Source organism: Lutra lutra, chromosome 3 (genome assembly GCF_902655055.1).
Source record: "Lutra lutra chromosome 3, mLutLut1.2, whole genome shotgun sequence".
Classification (NCBI taxonomy): domain Eukaryota; kingdom Metazoa; phylum Chordata; class Mammalia; order Carnivora; family Mustelidae; genus Lutra; species Lutra lutra.
In genome coordinates this window covers 96562769-96581192 of record NC_062280.1, presented here as the reverse complement: position 1 = coordinate 96581192, position 18424 = coordinate 96562769, and the positions used below count along the sequence as shown (strand labels likewise).

The window sequence follows — 18424 nt, the reverse complement described above, 5'->3', positions numbered from 1 at the left end:
TTTACAATGATAGCAAGTATAATCTTTAATGAATGAAGACTTAACAGTAAGATTTCAGCTCCCACTGCTATAGTGGTTTAGAAAGTCTCAGATTCTTCCCTTTGCAAACACCTACAAATGCTAACTTAGGTAAAATACCATCTTTTAAAATGCAGATCTGGCCTGAAGAAAACTAAAAAAATCCACAAATGCCAGAAACAAAAGAGAAAATCAAAACCTGAATGAAAGGTGAGTGATAAAGCTACAGGCAACAATGAAGATGTCTGCAAACACTATCAACAGGGAATCTTAAGACTTAACAGCCAAACCTAGCAATGGTAATAAGGTCTTATACCTACACAAAGCAGAGATTGTAAATGAGCCTACTAAACAAAATTGAGCCTAAGAAAGCTACAACTTAAGTAAAAATGGAAAAGGTGTGACAATTAAAAAAAAAAAAAAGACAAACATGGGGGAAAAATCTTGAAAACAGATTTTTTAAAAAAGATTTTGTTTATTTGACCGACAGAGATCACAAGTAGGCAGAGAGAGAAAGGGAAGCAGGTTCCCTGCTGAGCAGAGAGCCTGATGCGGGGCTCCACCCCAGGACCCTGGAATCATGACCTGAACTGAAGGCAGAGGCTTTAACCCACTGAGCCACCCAGGCACCCCGTGAAAACAGATTTATATACATATGGTAAAGCACTTTTTCAGAAGGATGCCAAGGTAATTTATGGGAGAGAAGAGACCTTACTAGAAATGGTGCCAGAGTAACTGGATATCAATATGAAAGAAAACTGAACCTAAAACTATTACCTATCCCACACACAAAAATTAATTTGAGATGAATCATATATCAAAACATAAAAGCTAAAACTAGAAAGCTTCCCATACAAAACACAGGGACATTGTGATCCTGGGGTAGGAAAATACTTTTTTGTGACAACATAAAAAGCATTAACTACATAAGAACTTGATAAAGTAGATTTTATGAAAATTAAAAATTTCTGGGGGCGCCTGGGTCACTCATCAGTTAAGTGTCTGCCTTCGGCTTGGGTCTTGATATCAGGGTCCTGGGATGGAGTCCCACGTTGGGCTCCCTGCTTAGTGGGGAGTCTGCTTCTCCCTCCCTCTCCGCCTCTTCCACCTTCAGGTTTGTGTTCTCTCTCTCTCTCTCTCTCTCAAATGAATAGAATTTTAAAAAAAAAATTTAAGTTCTGTTCATCAAAATGCAAAATATTTATTCCATATGAAGAAAAACCAGAGTATTAAAAATTTCTGTTCATCAAAGAAAACAAAGAAAATTTAAAAAGCAAACTTCGGACCAGGAGAAATTAAAATACATATATCTGACAAAGGGTCTTCTATGCAGAATAAAAGAACTCTTTCAAATCAATAATAGACAACATTAAAACATATATAAGACATTAACATATGTTGAAAGATGCCAACTATAAGGACCTATTTTATATTTTTATATTTTAGCCAGAGGCTTCCATTGAGGTTAAACAATAACATTGTTGTTTAACTCTTAAACTGTCCCTGTTCCCCTTCCCTCAGGGGACTTACTTAAAAACAAGTCCTGAAACCAACTCCAGGTAACAAAGCCCAGATACAAGGGTGGGTCAGGCCAGGTGGAGACATCTGATCAGTGGGGGGGATGCCTACTGTCTCCCAAGTTACCAAGGAGTATGGGTCCCACCCTTTGGGAGCCTTTTGGGCACCAATCCTAACCAAGGGGATAGGCTGGGTCGAATGTCTCTATGGTAAATTGTAACTCAATTGGTCACCTAGCATCACTGTGGAGTTTCCTGTGTGTGTTACAATCTCATTGGCCACCTATGCATGGCCAGGCCCGACCACATGGCCTTTGCCCTTAAAAGCTAGTCTGTGAAACAGAGAAGGGTCACCCTCTCTTGTAAGAGGTGCATACCCGAACGTTCGGTTAGATTCTTTTTTTTTTTTTTTTAAAGATTTTATCTATTTATTTGATGGAAAGAGAGATCCCTTACAAGTAGGCAGAGAGGCAGGCAGAGACAGAGAGGGAAAGCAGGCTCCCTGCTGAGCAGAGAGCCCGATGCGGGGCTTGATCCCAGAACCCTGAGATCATGACCTGAGCTGAAGGCAGAGGCTTAACTCACTGAGCCACCCAAGCACCCTGTTCGGTTAGATTCTTGATGCTTGGCACGAAATAAAGCTTTACTTGGCCTTCATTTTATATCAGTCTCGCTCCTTTAATCACGGACCCATTATTGGGGCATAACACCAACATTATTAGTCTTTAGGAAAATACAAATTAAAAATCTGTGAGCTACCAGGGTGCCTGGGTGGCTCAGTTGGTTGAGCATCAGACTCTTGATTTCAGCTCAGGTCGTGATCTCAGGGTCCTGGGACCCAGCATTGGGCTCCCTGCTCAGTCGGGAGTCTGCTTCTCCCTCTCCCTCGGCCTCTCCCTCCACTCATGCTCTCTCTCTCTCTCACAAATAGATAAAATCTTTAAAAAAAAAAAAACAAATAGCAATAGAATTGAAAACATGTCCACAAAGGACTTCTCCATTAACATTAATACCATCTTTATTCATAAGACTCCCAAACTGAAATCAAACAAATGTCCATCAGCAAGTGAATGAACAAAATAACTGTCTTATATTCAGAGATCAAAACAATATATTTGAATCTCAAAAACATGAGGAGCAAAAGAAGTCAGACAGAGACACATATAACCTGCATGATTCCATTTGTAACAAGTTCCGAAACAAACCAAAGTAAGCTATGGTACAGTAAGGGATTATAACCCACTTATTATACTAGGAATCCACGAGAATGGATGAATGGATGGATAGATGAATGGATAGAAACAGAGAAAGAGAAAGAGATATTGTTGCAACAGAAGGAAGGGCTCTTCCTTACAGTAAAATGCCAATTAATAAATCATCATTTCATAAATAATTTCAAAAAATTATTTTGAGCAAGAACATGTATAGAAGCTAAATCCAAGAGAAAAAACTAGATAAGAGGAAGCATATTTACATGATGAACATCTCATATTAATTGTTTGTTAAACAGGCAACAACTGTGAGAGGGAAATATAGTAACTACATGGTAGAGAGTGTTGTAGTTATAACCTTTGACTAACAATCAAAATTAACACTACCATCTTGAGAAAAAAAAACAACACTGCCAGTTGAGGGGCTGATAGATGCTGTGTGCCTTCAAAAGCAGTTTCTTGAGAAGGGTAAGACTTCTTTCTCCCTTGTGTACTAATCCAGAATGGACTGTACAAGCTAAATCCTATAATGAGAAAATGTTTAAAAGAATTGCAACACATTATATAAAATACACTGGCCTAAATCCAGTGCCATGAAAATCTGAAAAACTATTCAACATTCAAGGAAAGAGAGAGATATCACTAAATGCAATAAGCAATCCTACATTGGCTCCTGCACTAAAAGAAAAAAAAAATGTCATAAAAGATTGACGATTAAAAACATATACAGAGATAAAAGATTAAATCTCATGAATTTGATGATTGTACTGTGGCTATGTTAGAGAATATTTTTGTTCTTAAAATATGAACTATTCTTAAATACTGTAGGTTAAAGGAGCAAGACAAATGTAACCTAACCTCAGATGGCCTTGAAAAAAAAATAAATACTACTGTGTGTGCAAATGCACATGTGTGTCTGTATGTGTAGAAAGACATGCGAGGGAGAGAATAATAAAATAATAAGGAAAAGTGCTAAAATGTTAGAAATTAGTGAATCAAAGTAAAGGGTATAGGAAAAGTTATTTCTGTACTTTTTTAAAATCAAGGTTGAAATTACTACAAAATTAAAAGTTAAAAAAATAAACAGCATCAAGTAACCATAAAAAACATACTCTGGGGCACCTGGGTGGCTCAGTGGGTTAGGCCTCTGTCTTCGGCTCAGGTCATGGTCTCAGGGTCCAGGGATCAAGCCCCTCATGGGGCTCTCTGCTCAGCGGGGTGCCTGCTTCCTCCTCTCTCTCTCTGCCTGCCTCTCTGCCTACTTGTGATCTCTGTCTGTCAAATGAATAAATAAAATCTTAAAAAAACAAACAAACAAACAAACACATACTCTGGTGACAAAAGTCAGCTCACTAGTTTCCTTTCAATGGGGATGAGGTTGATTACAACTTAACTTTGCAAATCCTCCCCCCCAAAATTTGTCCATTACTTAAGTCTCTCAAGATTCACAGAGACTCAGATTACCTAATTATAAAAACAAAAATTTTTTTAAAATTAGCAAATATATCGGGAAATAAACCATCATGAATAACAAGAACAAAAGCAAAATTAGCCTCCAAAGGACTTTGGATATGTAAAGTAAGTAAGTTCTAAATATCTATAGAAAGAAAAGATGGAATTAAAACAGAGCAAGAAGCAAGATATTATCAACATAACCAGCAAACAGGAATTGGATATTCTAGGAATTAAAAATACACTATCTCACATGAAGAACAGAAAATAAAATGTTTCTATTCTCCAATTTCAAGACAGGGAAGGACTGACTGTTCTTTGACATCACTCAGCTAATCTCTAAAGCATACTCTGATACTGAGCAAATACTTAAAGACTCCTACTTTTTAAAGCCTCCAAATGTCCCCAGTCTGATTCAATACCAACTCTTTGCTTTGTTTGCCATGTTTAAGAAGCACAGTTTCTCCCTTGATTAGCAAGTAATATATTCAGCCTCTTTTTTTCAGCCATAATGAATGGGTTTTGGTTTCAAGTATTTTGAGCGATGGTCTTTTCCTTCAGAAAATCCAATAAATTAATAGCAAAATTTTCAGATTAGTAAAGCAAGAATATAAGTAAACAACAAATATCCAAATAAAGCATAGACATTTTTTTAAAAAAAGAAGAAAACATTGGGAGAGAGACAAACCATAAGTGACTCTTAATCTCACAAAACAAACTGAGGGTTGATGGGGGGAGGGGGGTTGGGAGGGGGGTGGGATTATGGACACTGGGGAGGGTATGTGCTATGGTGAGTGCTGTGAAGTGTGTAAACCTGGTGATTCACAGACCTGTACCCCTGGGGATAAAAATATATTATATGTTTATAAAAAATAAAATTAATAAAAAAAAAGAAGAAAACAGTAAGTGATGTATAGAACACCAAAAAAAGGTCTAATATAGGTATAGTGGGAGACCAAGGAGAAAAGAAAGGAGCAAAATAGTATCCGAAGAGATTTCAAGAGACTGAGTATTCTCCGAGAACTAATAAACAACATCAACCCACAGATTAAAAAAACTTTAAGTGCAAATCTAGGCACATCATACATAGCAAAACTTTTGGATAACCAAACAAGGAGAAAATCTTAGAAATAGCCAGAGGGAGGAAATGACATTTTATAGAAACATCAAAAATACTAAACACCTAGGAATAAATATAATGATATATATGAAAGTTATATATTGAAAACTATAAAATCTTATTAAAAAGAAATTAATTAATGGGAAAATAACTGAGATGAAAATAAATGAAGGGCATTAAATAAATGGAAGAATATTCACATTAATGGATTAAAATACTTTATACTGTAAAGATATCAATTCTCCCCAAACTGGTCTACAGATGCAAAACAATTCCATTCACAACTCCAGCAACGTTTTGGGTGAAAAATGATCAATGATTTCTATAACTTATAGGCAATGCAAAGGCTCAACAACAGCTAAAGCAATTTTGAAAAAATAACAAAGTTGTGCTATCTTAGACCAAAATATGGATTATTAAATTATAATAATTAAGAAGTACGGTGTTGACACAAAGATTGGCAATCAGAAAAATAAAACAAAGAATGTATACCTGTACTGTCCCATATGGTAGCCACCAGACATGTGGTTAAATTTAAATCATTATATATCATTATATATTATATATCATTATATAAATTTAAATCAATATATATCATTATATTTATTCCTAGGCACTTACTAATAAAGGACAACAGAATGGCTAATAAGCATATGAAAAGGTGTTAGATTTCATTTGTTATCAAAAAAGTGCAAATGAAAACCTAAATGGTTATCACTATATACTTGCCAGAAGATCTAAGATAAAATTAGAGATAGGGGGATGCCTGGGTGGCTCAGTTGGTTAAGCCACTGCCTTCGGCTCAGGTCATGATCCCAGCGTCCTGGGATCGAGTTCCACATCGGGCTCCTTGCTCAGCAGGAGCCTGCTTCTCCATCTGCCTCTGCCTGCCACTCTGTCTACCTGTGCTCACTCTGACAAATAAATAAATAAAATCTTTAAAAAAAAAAAATTAGAGATAGGAAATAAGTGTTGGTAAAGATGTGATAACAAATGGGTCTCTTACATATTATTGATACAAGTAAAAATTGGTATACTTTGAAAACTGTCTGAGTTAGTGGTTGAATTACGTCCCCACAAAACTCATATGTTAAAGTTCTAACACCCAGTGCCTCAGAATGTGACCTTATTTGGAAATAGAGTCCCCACAGATGTAATTAGTTAAAATTAGATTATGGGGGGGCCTTAACCCAATAATGACTGGTGCCCTTAGAAGAGAATAGCCATGAATAGTGAGAAGATGATGTGAAAACACATTGGAAGAAGACAGTGTTCTACAAATCAAGGAAAAAGACCTGGAACAGATACTTCCCTCACAACCCTAAGTGGAATCAACTCTTTTATCCACTTGATTTTGAACTTCTAGACTCCAGAAATGTGAGACAATAAATTTCTGTTGTTTATAAGTCACCAACTTGTGGTATTTCATTATAACAGCCCTGCCAAACTAATATAGGAAGATATTTACTTGTAATGTATATATATCTTATGACTCAACAATTATACTTCTTGGTATACACATGACAGAAATATATGTGTATGTATGTATTTACCAAAAGATTTGTATAAGAATGTTCATAGCATTATTTGTAAAAGTCCCAAACTAGTAACAATTCAAATATTCATCAACAGTGAATGAATAAAAACTTTATGGTGTATTTACATAGTGGAATTTTATATGAGAATGAACCAACCTACTTCTCCCTCTCTCTGCCTACTTGTGATTTCGGTCAAATAAATAAATAAAATCTTTTTTTAAAAAAGTGATCAAGAAGGGGCAAGAGAAAGATTTCTGGGATGCAGGTAAGGTACTATTTCTTGATCTTGGTGATGGCAATACTGTAAAAATTCTTCAAGTTCTACACTTGTACACATGCGTAAAATGTACATCATTTCAAAAAATTCTTTGAACACTGAATAGGTAAGTTAAACACATTAGAATAACTGAATCAGAATCTTTTATTTTTAAAAAGAGATCTTTAAAAGTAGCCATATTGTAGGACAGGTAGATGCGGAAAATATAAGACACATTAATGGAAGCATGGGATAGAGTGAAAAGGTAGTTTAAGTCTCATCAATATTGCAGAAGAAAAGAAACAAAATGAATGGGTATGAATCAATATTTAAATATATTTTTAAGATTTTATTTATTTATTTGACAGATATCACAAGTAGGCAGAGAGGTAGGCAGAGAGAGGGGAAGCAGGCTCCCTGCTGAGCAGAGAGCGCAATGCGGGGCTCGATCTCAGGACCCTGGGATCATGACCTCTGAGCAGAGGCTTTAACCCACTGAGCCACCCAGGCGTCCCATGAATCAATATTTAAAGAGATATGGGTGCCTGGGTGGCTCAGTTGATTGAGCATCTGCCACTCAGGTCATGATCCTGGGATCCTGGGATGGAACCGTGCTTTGGGCTCCCTGCTCAGCAGGGAGTCTGCCTGTCCTTGTTCCTCTGCCCGCCCCCCCCCAGCTCATGCTCTTGCTCTCAAATAAATAAATAAAATCTTAAAAATAATTTTTTAAAAATAGATAATAGCTGAGATTTTTCCAGAATCAACATGGCACAAATCCCAGATTAAAAAATGCACAATAATCTCAAGGAGAATAAACAAAAAGAAAACCAGACTGAATAAATTGTTGTTACACCGCCGAACTCCAAAAACCAAGAGAAAGTCTTAAAATCAGATACAGAAAAAGATCAGGTCCAAAGAGAAAAGACAGATGACCAACAAAGGAATGAAAATCAGACTGATCATTTTTTTTTTTTAATTTTCAAACTGACAGAAAATCCAAAGAGAATACTATAGCGAACACTCTTAACACCACTCACCAAATTCAATGTTAACACTGTGACTGACTCACTCCAAGTCTATCTGAACATATATATGTCCTCTCCTTTTGGGAAAATACAGAAAGTAGGCTGCTATCACAGTTCTTCATCCCAAATTCTTTATCATGCATTTTCCAAGAAAAAGAACATTCAACCAAAACATCATTACCTCACCCATGATAACTGACATTAATTCAATAACATCACTCTAAGAGAGCTCAGATGCAATTTTCCCAGTTATCCTAATATGTCCTCTAAAGCTTTTCTTTTTACTTATCCAGGATCTAATCAAGATTTATGTATTACTTTCAGATGTTTTTTTTTTTTTAAAGATATTATTTATTTGACAGACAGAGATCACAAGTAGGCAGAGACAGAGAGAGAGAGAGAGAGAGAGGAGGAAGCAGGCTCCCTGCGGAGCAGAGAGCCGAACTCGGGGCTCGATCCCAGGACCCTGGGATCATGACCTGAGCTGAAGGCAGAGGCTTTAACCCACTGAGCCACCCAGGTGCCCCTACTTACAGATGTTTTAACTTTTAGCTCTCTCAATTTAGGACATTCTCATCACTTCCCTTGGTTTTTCAGACACTGTGTCCTATAAAATATCCTATAAAAATATCCCATATTCTAAACTGGTTTGATTGTTTCCCCATTATCAAAAGAACAAGTATTTCCAGAAAGAAATGTTGTACAACTCCAATGCAGCACATTGTGCCTATAGCTGCCCCACTACTGGCTATACTACATGAACATTTTGTAATTTTTCTCTTTGTAATCTGTAAGTCACCTGTAAAATAAGTTTTTGAGACTCAAGAGCACACTTTTTAATGGCAATTATGAAAGACATAAGTCAATAGAATACAACCTTCCAAGTGCTAGGAAAAAAGGGCTATTAAAGTAGAACTGCTGGGGCGCCTTGGTGGCTGGGTGGCTCAGTGGGTTGAGGCCTCTGCCTTCAGCTCAGGTCATGATCTAGGGTCCTGGGATCGAGCCCCGCATCAGGCTCTCTGCTCAGCAGGGAGCCTGCTTCCTCCCCTCTCTCTCTCTCTCTCTCTCTGCCTGCCTCTCTGACTACTTGTAATCTCTATCAAATAAATAAATAAAATCTTTTAAAAATAAATAAATAAATAAAGTAGAACTGTATTGTCAACTAAAATACCATTCAAAAATGAAGGCAAAATGAGGTATATCTTAAAATTATCTCAAAATATGGGAAGACAATGTACACACACAAAAAACTGGTTTGCACAAATCTTTGTTGTTTTCTTTTATATATATATATATACACACTCTAGAATTAAATATTTTTAGCATGTCTTGAAAAAAGTACTTTACCTGCCATCTCTTCTGAGGGCAAAAGCAACGCCATCTTTCTGGAAAGGAAGTAGCTTTGCTCTTAGTTTTTCAGGCAAAAAATCCAAGTGTTTATAAGATTCATTTGTCAAACAAGACATCTGAGGTGTAAGAGACTTTTTTATCGCATGAACTTTAGGCATCCTGATCCTAAAAAAAAAAAAGAAATCACAAAAGGGAGGGGTAGGGAAATAGTTATTACTGAATGTATTAGAGAATTAAACATAAATAATAATATTAAAGTACTTATCTGTGGCCTTGATATACTACCTACATAGATATAAAGTGGTTAAATCACAGTCCAAATGATCCACTAAGAAAATTCAAAGCACTAAGTCCAAAAGCAGTTACTCAGTGCATAGTGTGGGAACTCAGCATCCTTTATTTCATTTGTATTTCAAACTGAACCATAACATAATAATTATCCTGTTTTAAGCAACAAATGTTTTACTGAAAATTTACAAATCAGCCAGATTTTAAAAACTAAATAATTTTTAAAATAAGGAATGATTAGCTACAGGAAGAGGAATTCTTTTATGAATAATCCTTTTATAGATCCACATTTTCCTATCACACCAAATTTTCTAAGAATAGGATAAAACTGCATTTTTAAAATTACAAAATACGAAGATATTAACTCCAAATTTATAATTAAATTAAACCAATATTAAATGAGATTCATTTTAAAAAATTAGAATGAGGGGCGCCTGGGTGGCTCAGTAGGTTAAAGCCTCTGCCTTCGGCTCGGGTCATGATCCCAGGGTCCTGGGATCGAGCCCCGCATCAGGCTCTCTGCTCAGCGGAGAGCCTGCTTCCTCCTCTCTCTCTGCCTGCCTCTCTGCCTACTTGTGATCTCTGTCTGTCAAATAAATAAATAAAATATTTTTAAAAATAAATAAATAAATAAATAAAATAAAAAATAAAAAATTAGAATGAATTCTTTTAAATCAAATGAATATACAATATAAACTCTGCCTGACTGGTACCTTCCTCAGCACTGGGTTTCCACAAATGTCATTTTAAGTTTCTATATGAAAATTTCCTATGTCTATAAATTCTCAGAGCTCTGCAAGAAAGAGTCCTATTAAACCACTGAACTATAAAATTTCTTTAATAACACTTTATATTTAGATTGTACTTTTTCATCTGTTTATATGTAATCTCACTTCATCTTGAAAACAAATTTGCTTTTTTCTCAATTGCTTGCAGACTTATAAAATTTTACTCCACCCAAAAAAAAGTAATCAACCTCTGTATCCAATATCTAAGAATCTCAAGAATTCAGTGTGTATTTGTTAATAATAAATACATATTATATTCCAGGATCTGGAGAAGCAAGGACCACGCCCTCACAGGTCTTACATTCTTAAGGGGGAGACTAAAAATAATGAATAAATGATTAATTACAGTAAAGCGTAAATATTAGGAAGGAACAAGAGAGTAATGGCCAATTTAGGTAGGCTGACCAGATAAGGACTCTCCTAGGTGATGCTTACTTAGTCCATAAACTGAAGTATGAAAGAGTCAACCAAGTTCAAAACTGAGTGGAGAGCACTCCCAGGCAGATAGCATCAGAGGAAAGGCTCCAAGCTGAAAGGGTTGAGTGATTTTTAGAAATACAAAGGAGGCCAATGTGGCTGAACCAAGGGAGAGAATAGTATGAGATGAAGCTACTGAGATAAGCAAGAATAAAATTAAAGAAAGCCTTGATAAGGGTTTTGGATTCTGTTTTCAGAATAAAGAACCAGTGCAGCTCTGCCATCCGAAACACGATTAGCCAGAAGTGGCTCTTTGGGTTAAAAACTAAAACTTCAGGCATGATGTGAAGAAGAGACAAGAACGACCCCTGCAAAGAAGGGAGAGAAGGTACCCAATGGGAAAAAGAGGGGGAACTGATGTTGGCAAAGAGTGGGAATAACCCTGTAGAAAACAGAGAGGCCAAAACAGACCAGGCACAGAAGGCTGAAGGTGCTGGAGATGCCAGGTGAAGTGTGTGCATTTTTGATAGCTGTGTACTTCTTGTGACTGTACAGTTTGATATACCATTTTTTATCAAGTTTTATAAAAATGCAGAATTTTGTTTTACTTTTTTCTTTTTAAGCTATGTTGTTAGCACATAGAACATTTCATAGTTGTTTGGGGGGAAGGGCTTTTATCACTAACAGAGTATCTCTGAAGCTAAACTGATACAAATGTAACACCACCACTCCCTTTCAGTTTTGAAAATCTTCCTTTTGGTTCCCAGGAGGAGGGATTCCTTGATGTTGAAACACATTAGCCACCCTGGCACAAATGCTTTGTGGTATGGAAAAATTCAAATTTCTGTTTATGTCCTCTTCTCCCTGCCTGCCTTCAACATAGACTTAACTCTCTTAAGCCCAGAGACCTGTTGGAACTTGACCCCAAGACATAGTTCTCAGTGTATGTCAGGCAATCTGGACTTTACAGTATCACCATGAAGATGGCATCCCTCAAAGACCTCCTTTTTTATTTAGCTTCTGGATCTTCAGACTGATAATTATGCTATCTTCATTTCATTTCCTGAAAGTCAGCATCTGCTTGTGAAAAGTTGTTGAACAATATGTTAAATGTGAAATGTCAACCCTCACTCTAAACTTTCCCTGTTCAGGCAATCAGATGAAGACTGCATTCATTTTTATAGTGGCTTTCTGATTTTGGTAATCCATGGAAGAAGGGAGTATAAAAGTTGTGGAATATTGTTAATGACTATCTTCCCTTGTCCTGCCTGAAATGCCATCATTGTTTATGAAAAGTATCTTTAATAAAGGTGGATACAGTTTGGCTTGGAAAAAAATAATAAAAACAAATAAAATTAAAACTTCAGTTCCTCAGTCACATCAGCCATGTTCCAAGTCCTCAGCGGCCACATGTGGAAAGTGGCTATCATACTGAACAGAGAAGATGTAGACCACTGCTATCTTCACTGAAAGCTATATTAGATAGCACTTACCAGAGAGTTTCAAGCAGGAGAGGGACGTCGAGGACAAAGCTATTAATAAAAAAAATGGGAGGTAAATGTCCCTAGAGGACTTGGCTAGTCCATAAAGGCCACACTGCATGTGTTGGCTACTGGATTTAGATATGACTTATGAAAGATTGAGACCTCTCTGATAAGGTCCTCCTAAACACCATTGCATGGGCCCCCCTTCTCAACACCATCACCAAAACACTGAATAAATAACAGAGAATGATTCAAAAAAGGTAAAGCATTAAAGCAAGAAACTTATTACCAGGATGTAAGAAATAAGGCAAGAATCATCTTTGGCAGTAGAACTGGAGAGATTCAGGAAATGAAACAGAGGTAAAGCAAACAGAACTTGCTGTTGGAGGATATGTGGAGAATTGAGGGACATGTGAACTCAACATACGTTTAGAGTGATGGAACTGATGCAAATTTATTGAGATGGTAAAGACTAAGGAAGAAATGGATTGGGGAGAAACAATCAATATATCTTTTAGAAATACATAAACTTTGAGATGTTTGTAAATTATGAAGTGGAAATGTCTAATAGATTTGGAAATACATGAGTCTGGAACTTAGGGAGAGAATAAGGCTGTATACATGTATTTGGGAGCTGACACAGTACAGTCCATCTACATCATTATTTGAGGCCACCCAACACCTGGGACTCCTGCAATGCTTAGGAATTTCCTCACATTACAAATCTGAGTAGGAGTCAAATATCACGTCCCAGTAGAAAAGCTGGAATGGGCAAATTCTTGCTTTCTCAGCCTGCCTTACAGAAATGGGATTTGCTATTCACACATACCCATTCCAGACTTTAATCCAGAGAGTCAAAACTCAAAGAAGCAGAGAATAAGTGACACCCATTCTGGCAAGGGTAGCAGCAGCAGAAAGTGCCATGTCCACTTTCCAAAAGCAATAGGGATTCCAGAAGCACTATTGAGCGTCATTGGTATAAGGAGTACTTCATACCATTAGTTTAGGGTGGAATATTGGCAAGAAGCTCAGAAAAAAATACAAAAACCATTTTACTGTCTATTATCTCTGCTTTTTTTTTTTATATTGTAAAAAATTTTAACCAACACCAAGAAAAAAATATCTGCTAAACTGAGGTCATACTTATCTGATTATCTGATTTATTTTACTAAGACTGAATCCGGCATTATATTTATAAAAATAAACAATGAGAGAGCGTTCTCGGCGCTGCGCAGAGCAGAGTGGCCAGCACCGGGCCGCAGGTGGCGCGGGCTGGGGCTGGGGCCAGGGCCTGAGCAGAGCCGGAACCGAGCCCAGGGTCGGGCCCGGGGAGCCGGAGCCGGGGGCGGGCGAAAAATAAACAATGAAACTAAAGCCATATTAATTTAAAAAACTGTTTTAAGAGAGTCACCAGTAAGAGAAAAAATAAAGATGGAGATAAAATAAGTCTACAATAGTAAAAAAATGTGTAGAAAATTTTCCACTGAACTAAAATTGTGGAATGTCTGCTTCCCTGGTGATTTAAATTGGTATCTGGATACATAAAGGACATAAAAATAAGTAGTGGCACAATTAATTAATAACACAGGGGTATTTCAGTTAATATTCAAAGTAAAATAATTTTAAAATTCCCTTTCCCCCTTACATTATAGAAAGTCTAAAAATTATATTACATTAAAAAATACCTCATTTAGGTCAGCCACATAGGTTCATCTACTGCAAAAGGTCAGTTGTAACCAACACTATGTTAATAACAGAAGACTCGGGCTTCATCTTCTAACTTATCAAAAAACTAATACTAATAATAAATGTGCATGTCCATCTAATCATGAAAACTATAGAGAATTTAAATCAGAAATTTAGGAAACAGTTTTAATCATTGTATACATACAAGTTTATTTTTAGTAAGGTTAGGGAGGCTGGTAAGATGGAACTAGCAATATTTGCCTTTTAATACCACGTCATTTAAATTATCAAAATTAAAACATTGGCTAGGGAAATTTAGTGAAAGCAAAACCTACCAGAACTCACTTTCTAAGCAATTCTCTTGATAAACAACATTTGAGAAGTGAATAAAGGGAAATTTTCTTTTTCAGTATTGTATTTAGATCAAGATGGCATTTTTATAATCAACTGGAAACAAGACAAACTCAAATGGAATTTACTGATACATTCCTAAATATCAGAATTTTGTTGAGGAGAATCAACTATTGTTGAAATACAGTACTAATATATTTATTTGGGAATAAAAACCAAATGGCTACTCAGAGAAATTATGGACTTTGAGGAGATGATTTTGTTGCTTTTATTTTTTTAATTAAAAATTTGTTTAATGAGAGATGTCTGGCTAGCTCAGTAAGTACAGCAGGCAATTCTTAGTCTGAGGGTTGTAATCTCAAGCCCCACACTGGCTTTAGAGATTACTTAAAAATAAAATTAAATTAAAAAAAAAAAAAAAAAAAAGAGGGGCACTTGGGTGGCTCAGTTGTTAAGCATCTGCCTTTGGCTCAGGTCATGATCCCAGGGTCCTGGGATCAAGCCCCACATCGGGCTCCCTGCTCAGTGAGAAGCCTGCTCCATCATCTCCCTCTGCCTCTTCTCCTGGCTTGTGCTCTCTCACTCTCTCTCTCAACTAAATAAGTAAAATCTTTAAAAAAAAAATAAATAAATAAATATTTTTTGGATGAAATAAGCAGGAGATATAGACCTAGACAGAGAGAATTCGTGAATAGAAGAGACATTAAATAGAAATGGAGCAAAATGCCAATTAAAAGAAAAAGATTATCATACTGGATTTAAAAATCCGTATGTATATGCTGCTTTCAAAAGACATAACTTAAACCGAATGATGTATAAACACTGAGCGGAAAAGGATGAAAAAAGACATATTATGCCTACCAAAATACAACTGGCATAGTTTTATTAACATAAAGCAACAGGGACGCCTGGGTGGCTCAGTTGGTTAAGCCGCTGCCTTCGGCTTAGCCATGATCCCAGGATCCTGGGATCGAGTCCCGTATTGGGCTCCTGCTTGGCGAGGAGCCTGTTTCTCCCGTTGCCTCTGCCTGCCACTCTGCCTGCTTGTGTGTACTCTCTCTCTCACAGACAAATAAACGAATAAAAAATAAATAAATAAAGCAACAAATATTGGGTAAAAGGTATTATTAGGGAAAAAAAGGTATTTTATAATGGTAAAAGATTTAATTTACTAGAAACATAAACATTACCTTAAAAAATAAGGCAAATACATAAAAACAAAAGGAAAAAATTGAGAAAAGAGAATAGCCAAATCTATAATTATAGTTCCTTTCAGTAACTGATTATAGAAGCAGATTAAAAATATAAAAGGATATGGAAGATTTGAAGAACACAATAAACAAACGTGAGCCACTTAGTAAATGACAGATACATTCTTTTCAAGCTCATTCTATGAAGCTAGCCTAAACTTGATTGTAGAGGCTGGGTTTGTTTTTTTTTTTAAAGATTTTATTTATTTATTTGTCAGAGTGAGTGAGAAAGAGAGAGAGCACACAAGCAGGGCAGCAGCAGGAAGAGGGAGAAGCAAGTTCCCCGATGAGCAAGGAGCCCAGTGTGGGACTCCACTCCAGGACCCTGGGATCATGACCTAAGCCAAAGGCAGACATTTAACTGACTAAGCCACCCATGCATCCTGTAAAGGCTGCTTTTAGACAACAGGCTTGAGCAATGGAATGTAGAACAAGGTAGAAAAGGGTCCACAGTGACCACCTAGCTAATTACAGACAGGCCCATCAGGCAATCCACCTCAAAATATCCATAAGCCTAACTGACCTATCTGACCAATGGGACTACTGACAAACATGTACAGTTACCAAAAAAGGGAAAATTCCATAGATTCCCAATATCTCCTTCCTTTCTCCCTTAAAAACAGCCCCAACCACCACCTCATTGCAAATAGTCTCTCCTCTGCTGTCCTGCCCCCTGCTCCCTTATGGTGTGTTCAATAAACTTCTATCTCCTTTGTCTGCCTCAGGTGAATTCTTTCACCACCCATACCAAGAGCCCCCACCCAACTGTCACCCCACATTTGAGGGACCCCATCAGATCAGGAGAAACACATTGATCTGACAAACACAATACAAACATGCGCACGCACACACACAAGCCACTTTCTCATATTCATGGGTAAACTAAATATTAGCAAACCAAAGACAACAAAAATTAAAAGCCTAAAAATATCAACACATGCAAAATGGCTTATTTTAGAGAAAATAAACAAAATAAAATAAAATTTGCTTATTTTAGGAACACAAGCCTAGTTAAACTTTCAAAAATCAAACCGAAAATAATGGAAAATGAACAAACTTGGTGAGCTTATACTTCCTGGTTGTAAAACTTAGCACAAAGCTACCTAAGACAGTGTAGTACTAGCAGGATGATACACAAATAGATCAATGGAATAGATTTTAGAGTCCAGAAATAAACTCTTACATTTATAGTTACTTCGTTTTTCACAGGGCTGCCAAAACAATTCAACAGGAAAATAACAGTCTTTCCAAGAAATAGCACTAGAGCAACCAGATATCCAGATATAAAAGAATGAACTTGGACCCATAACTCACACCATACATAAAAATTAACTCACAATAGATCAAAGACTAAACTGTAGTAGCCAAAATGGTAAAACTCTTAAAAGAAAGGAAAAGAGCAAATCTTCATGACCTTGGGTTATGCGATGCTTTCTTAGATACAAAGCCAAAACTAAAAGCAACAACAACAAAATAGATAAACTGGACTTCACCAAAATTAAAAACTTTACAGCTACGAATAACACCATCAAGAAAATGAAGACAACCCAAAAAAGGGGAGACAATATGTGTAAATTATGTCTGACAAAAATATGTGAAGAATTACAACTGAATAATAAAAAGACAATCCAATTTAAAAATGGGCAAAAGATCTGAATACACTTCTCCAAAGAAGTTATATACACAGCCAATAAGCACACAAAAGATGTTCAACACCATTAGTAGTAAGGAAACTGTAAATCAAAACCAAAATAAGACACTTCACACTCATTAGGATGGCTAAAAGAAAAAGGATAGATAGTAACAAGTGTTGACAATAGTGTAGAGAAATTAGAACCCTCAAACACTGCTTGTGGAAATGTATAAAAACATAGCACTGTGGAAAACAGTGTGGCAGTTCATCTTAATTACCATAAGACCTGGAAATTCTATCTTTAGGTATACACCCAAAAGAAATGAAAACACACAAGCACACAAAAAGTTTGCATACAAATTTTCATAGCAGTATTATTCATGAAAGTTAAAATGGGAAACAAACAAAATGTCCATCAACTGATGAGCTGGTAAAGAACATATAGTGTATACATACAATGGAGTATTATTTGACAATAAAAAGCAATGAAATAGTGATACATGCTATAACATGGATGACCACTGAAAACATTACACTCAGTGACAGAAGCCAGTCACAACGAACCACATATTGTCTAATTCCATTTATATGAAAGATGCACTCTAGGCAAATTCATACAGACATACAGTAAATGAGCAGTTGCCTAGGGCCAGAGTCTGGACAGGGCATGGGAAGAGTAGGATGGCAGAGAACAGAGAGCAATTGCTAATGAGTACTGGGCTTCTATGAAAATGTTCTAAAATTAGATTGTGATGATGGTTCCAAAACCTATGAATATATCGAAACTCAAAGAATTGCAAAATAAGTAATTTTACGGTATGCACATTACATCTCAATTAAGCTGTTAAAAAATGCACTATGAAAAAAGCTCAATCAGTAATTCTCAAAAATAACAAAATAAAAAAGCTGTACAGTCATCTCAACAGTGGCCCCAAAAAAAGGATTTGATAAAATTTGAAATTCATTTACAACAAAAGTTACCTGACATAGAAAAAATAGGAGAACATCCTTCATGTGATAAAAGTTTTTACCAAAAACCT

The 18424-nt window shown here is 36.3% G+C and overlaps 1 protein-coding gene across 3 annotated transcripts in view; it reads right to left on the bottom strand.

Annotated features, from left to right (window-relative positions):
* Window positions 1-18424, bottom strand: part of ZRANB3 (zinc finger RANBP2-type containing 3) — a 329435-nt gene that overhangs the window by 291643 nt on the left and 19368 nt on the right. For all 3 annotated transcript variants that reach the window (XM_047722507.1, XM_047722509.1, XM_047722508.1), the window contains exon 2: window positions 9485-9652. In XM_047722507.1, coding sequence (XP_047578463.1) covers window positions 9485-9645 — 161 coding nt within the window. In that variant the 5' untranslated portion in view covers window positions 9646-9652. The remainder of the gene's footprint in view (window positions 1-9484; window positions 9653-18424) is intronic.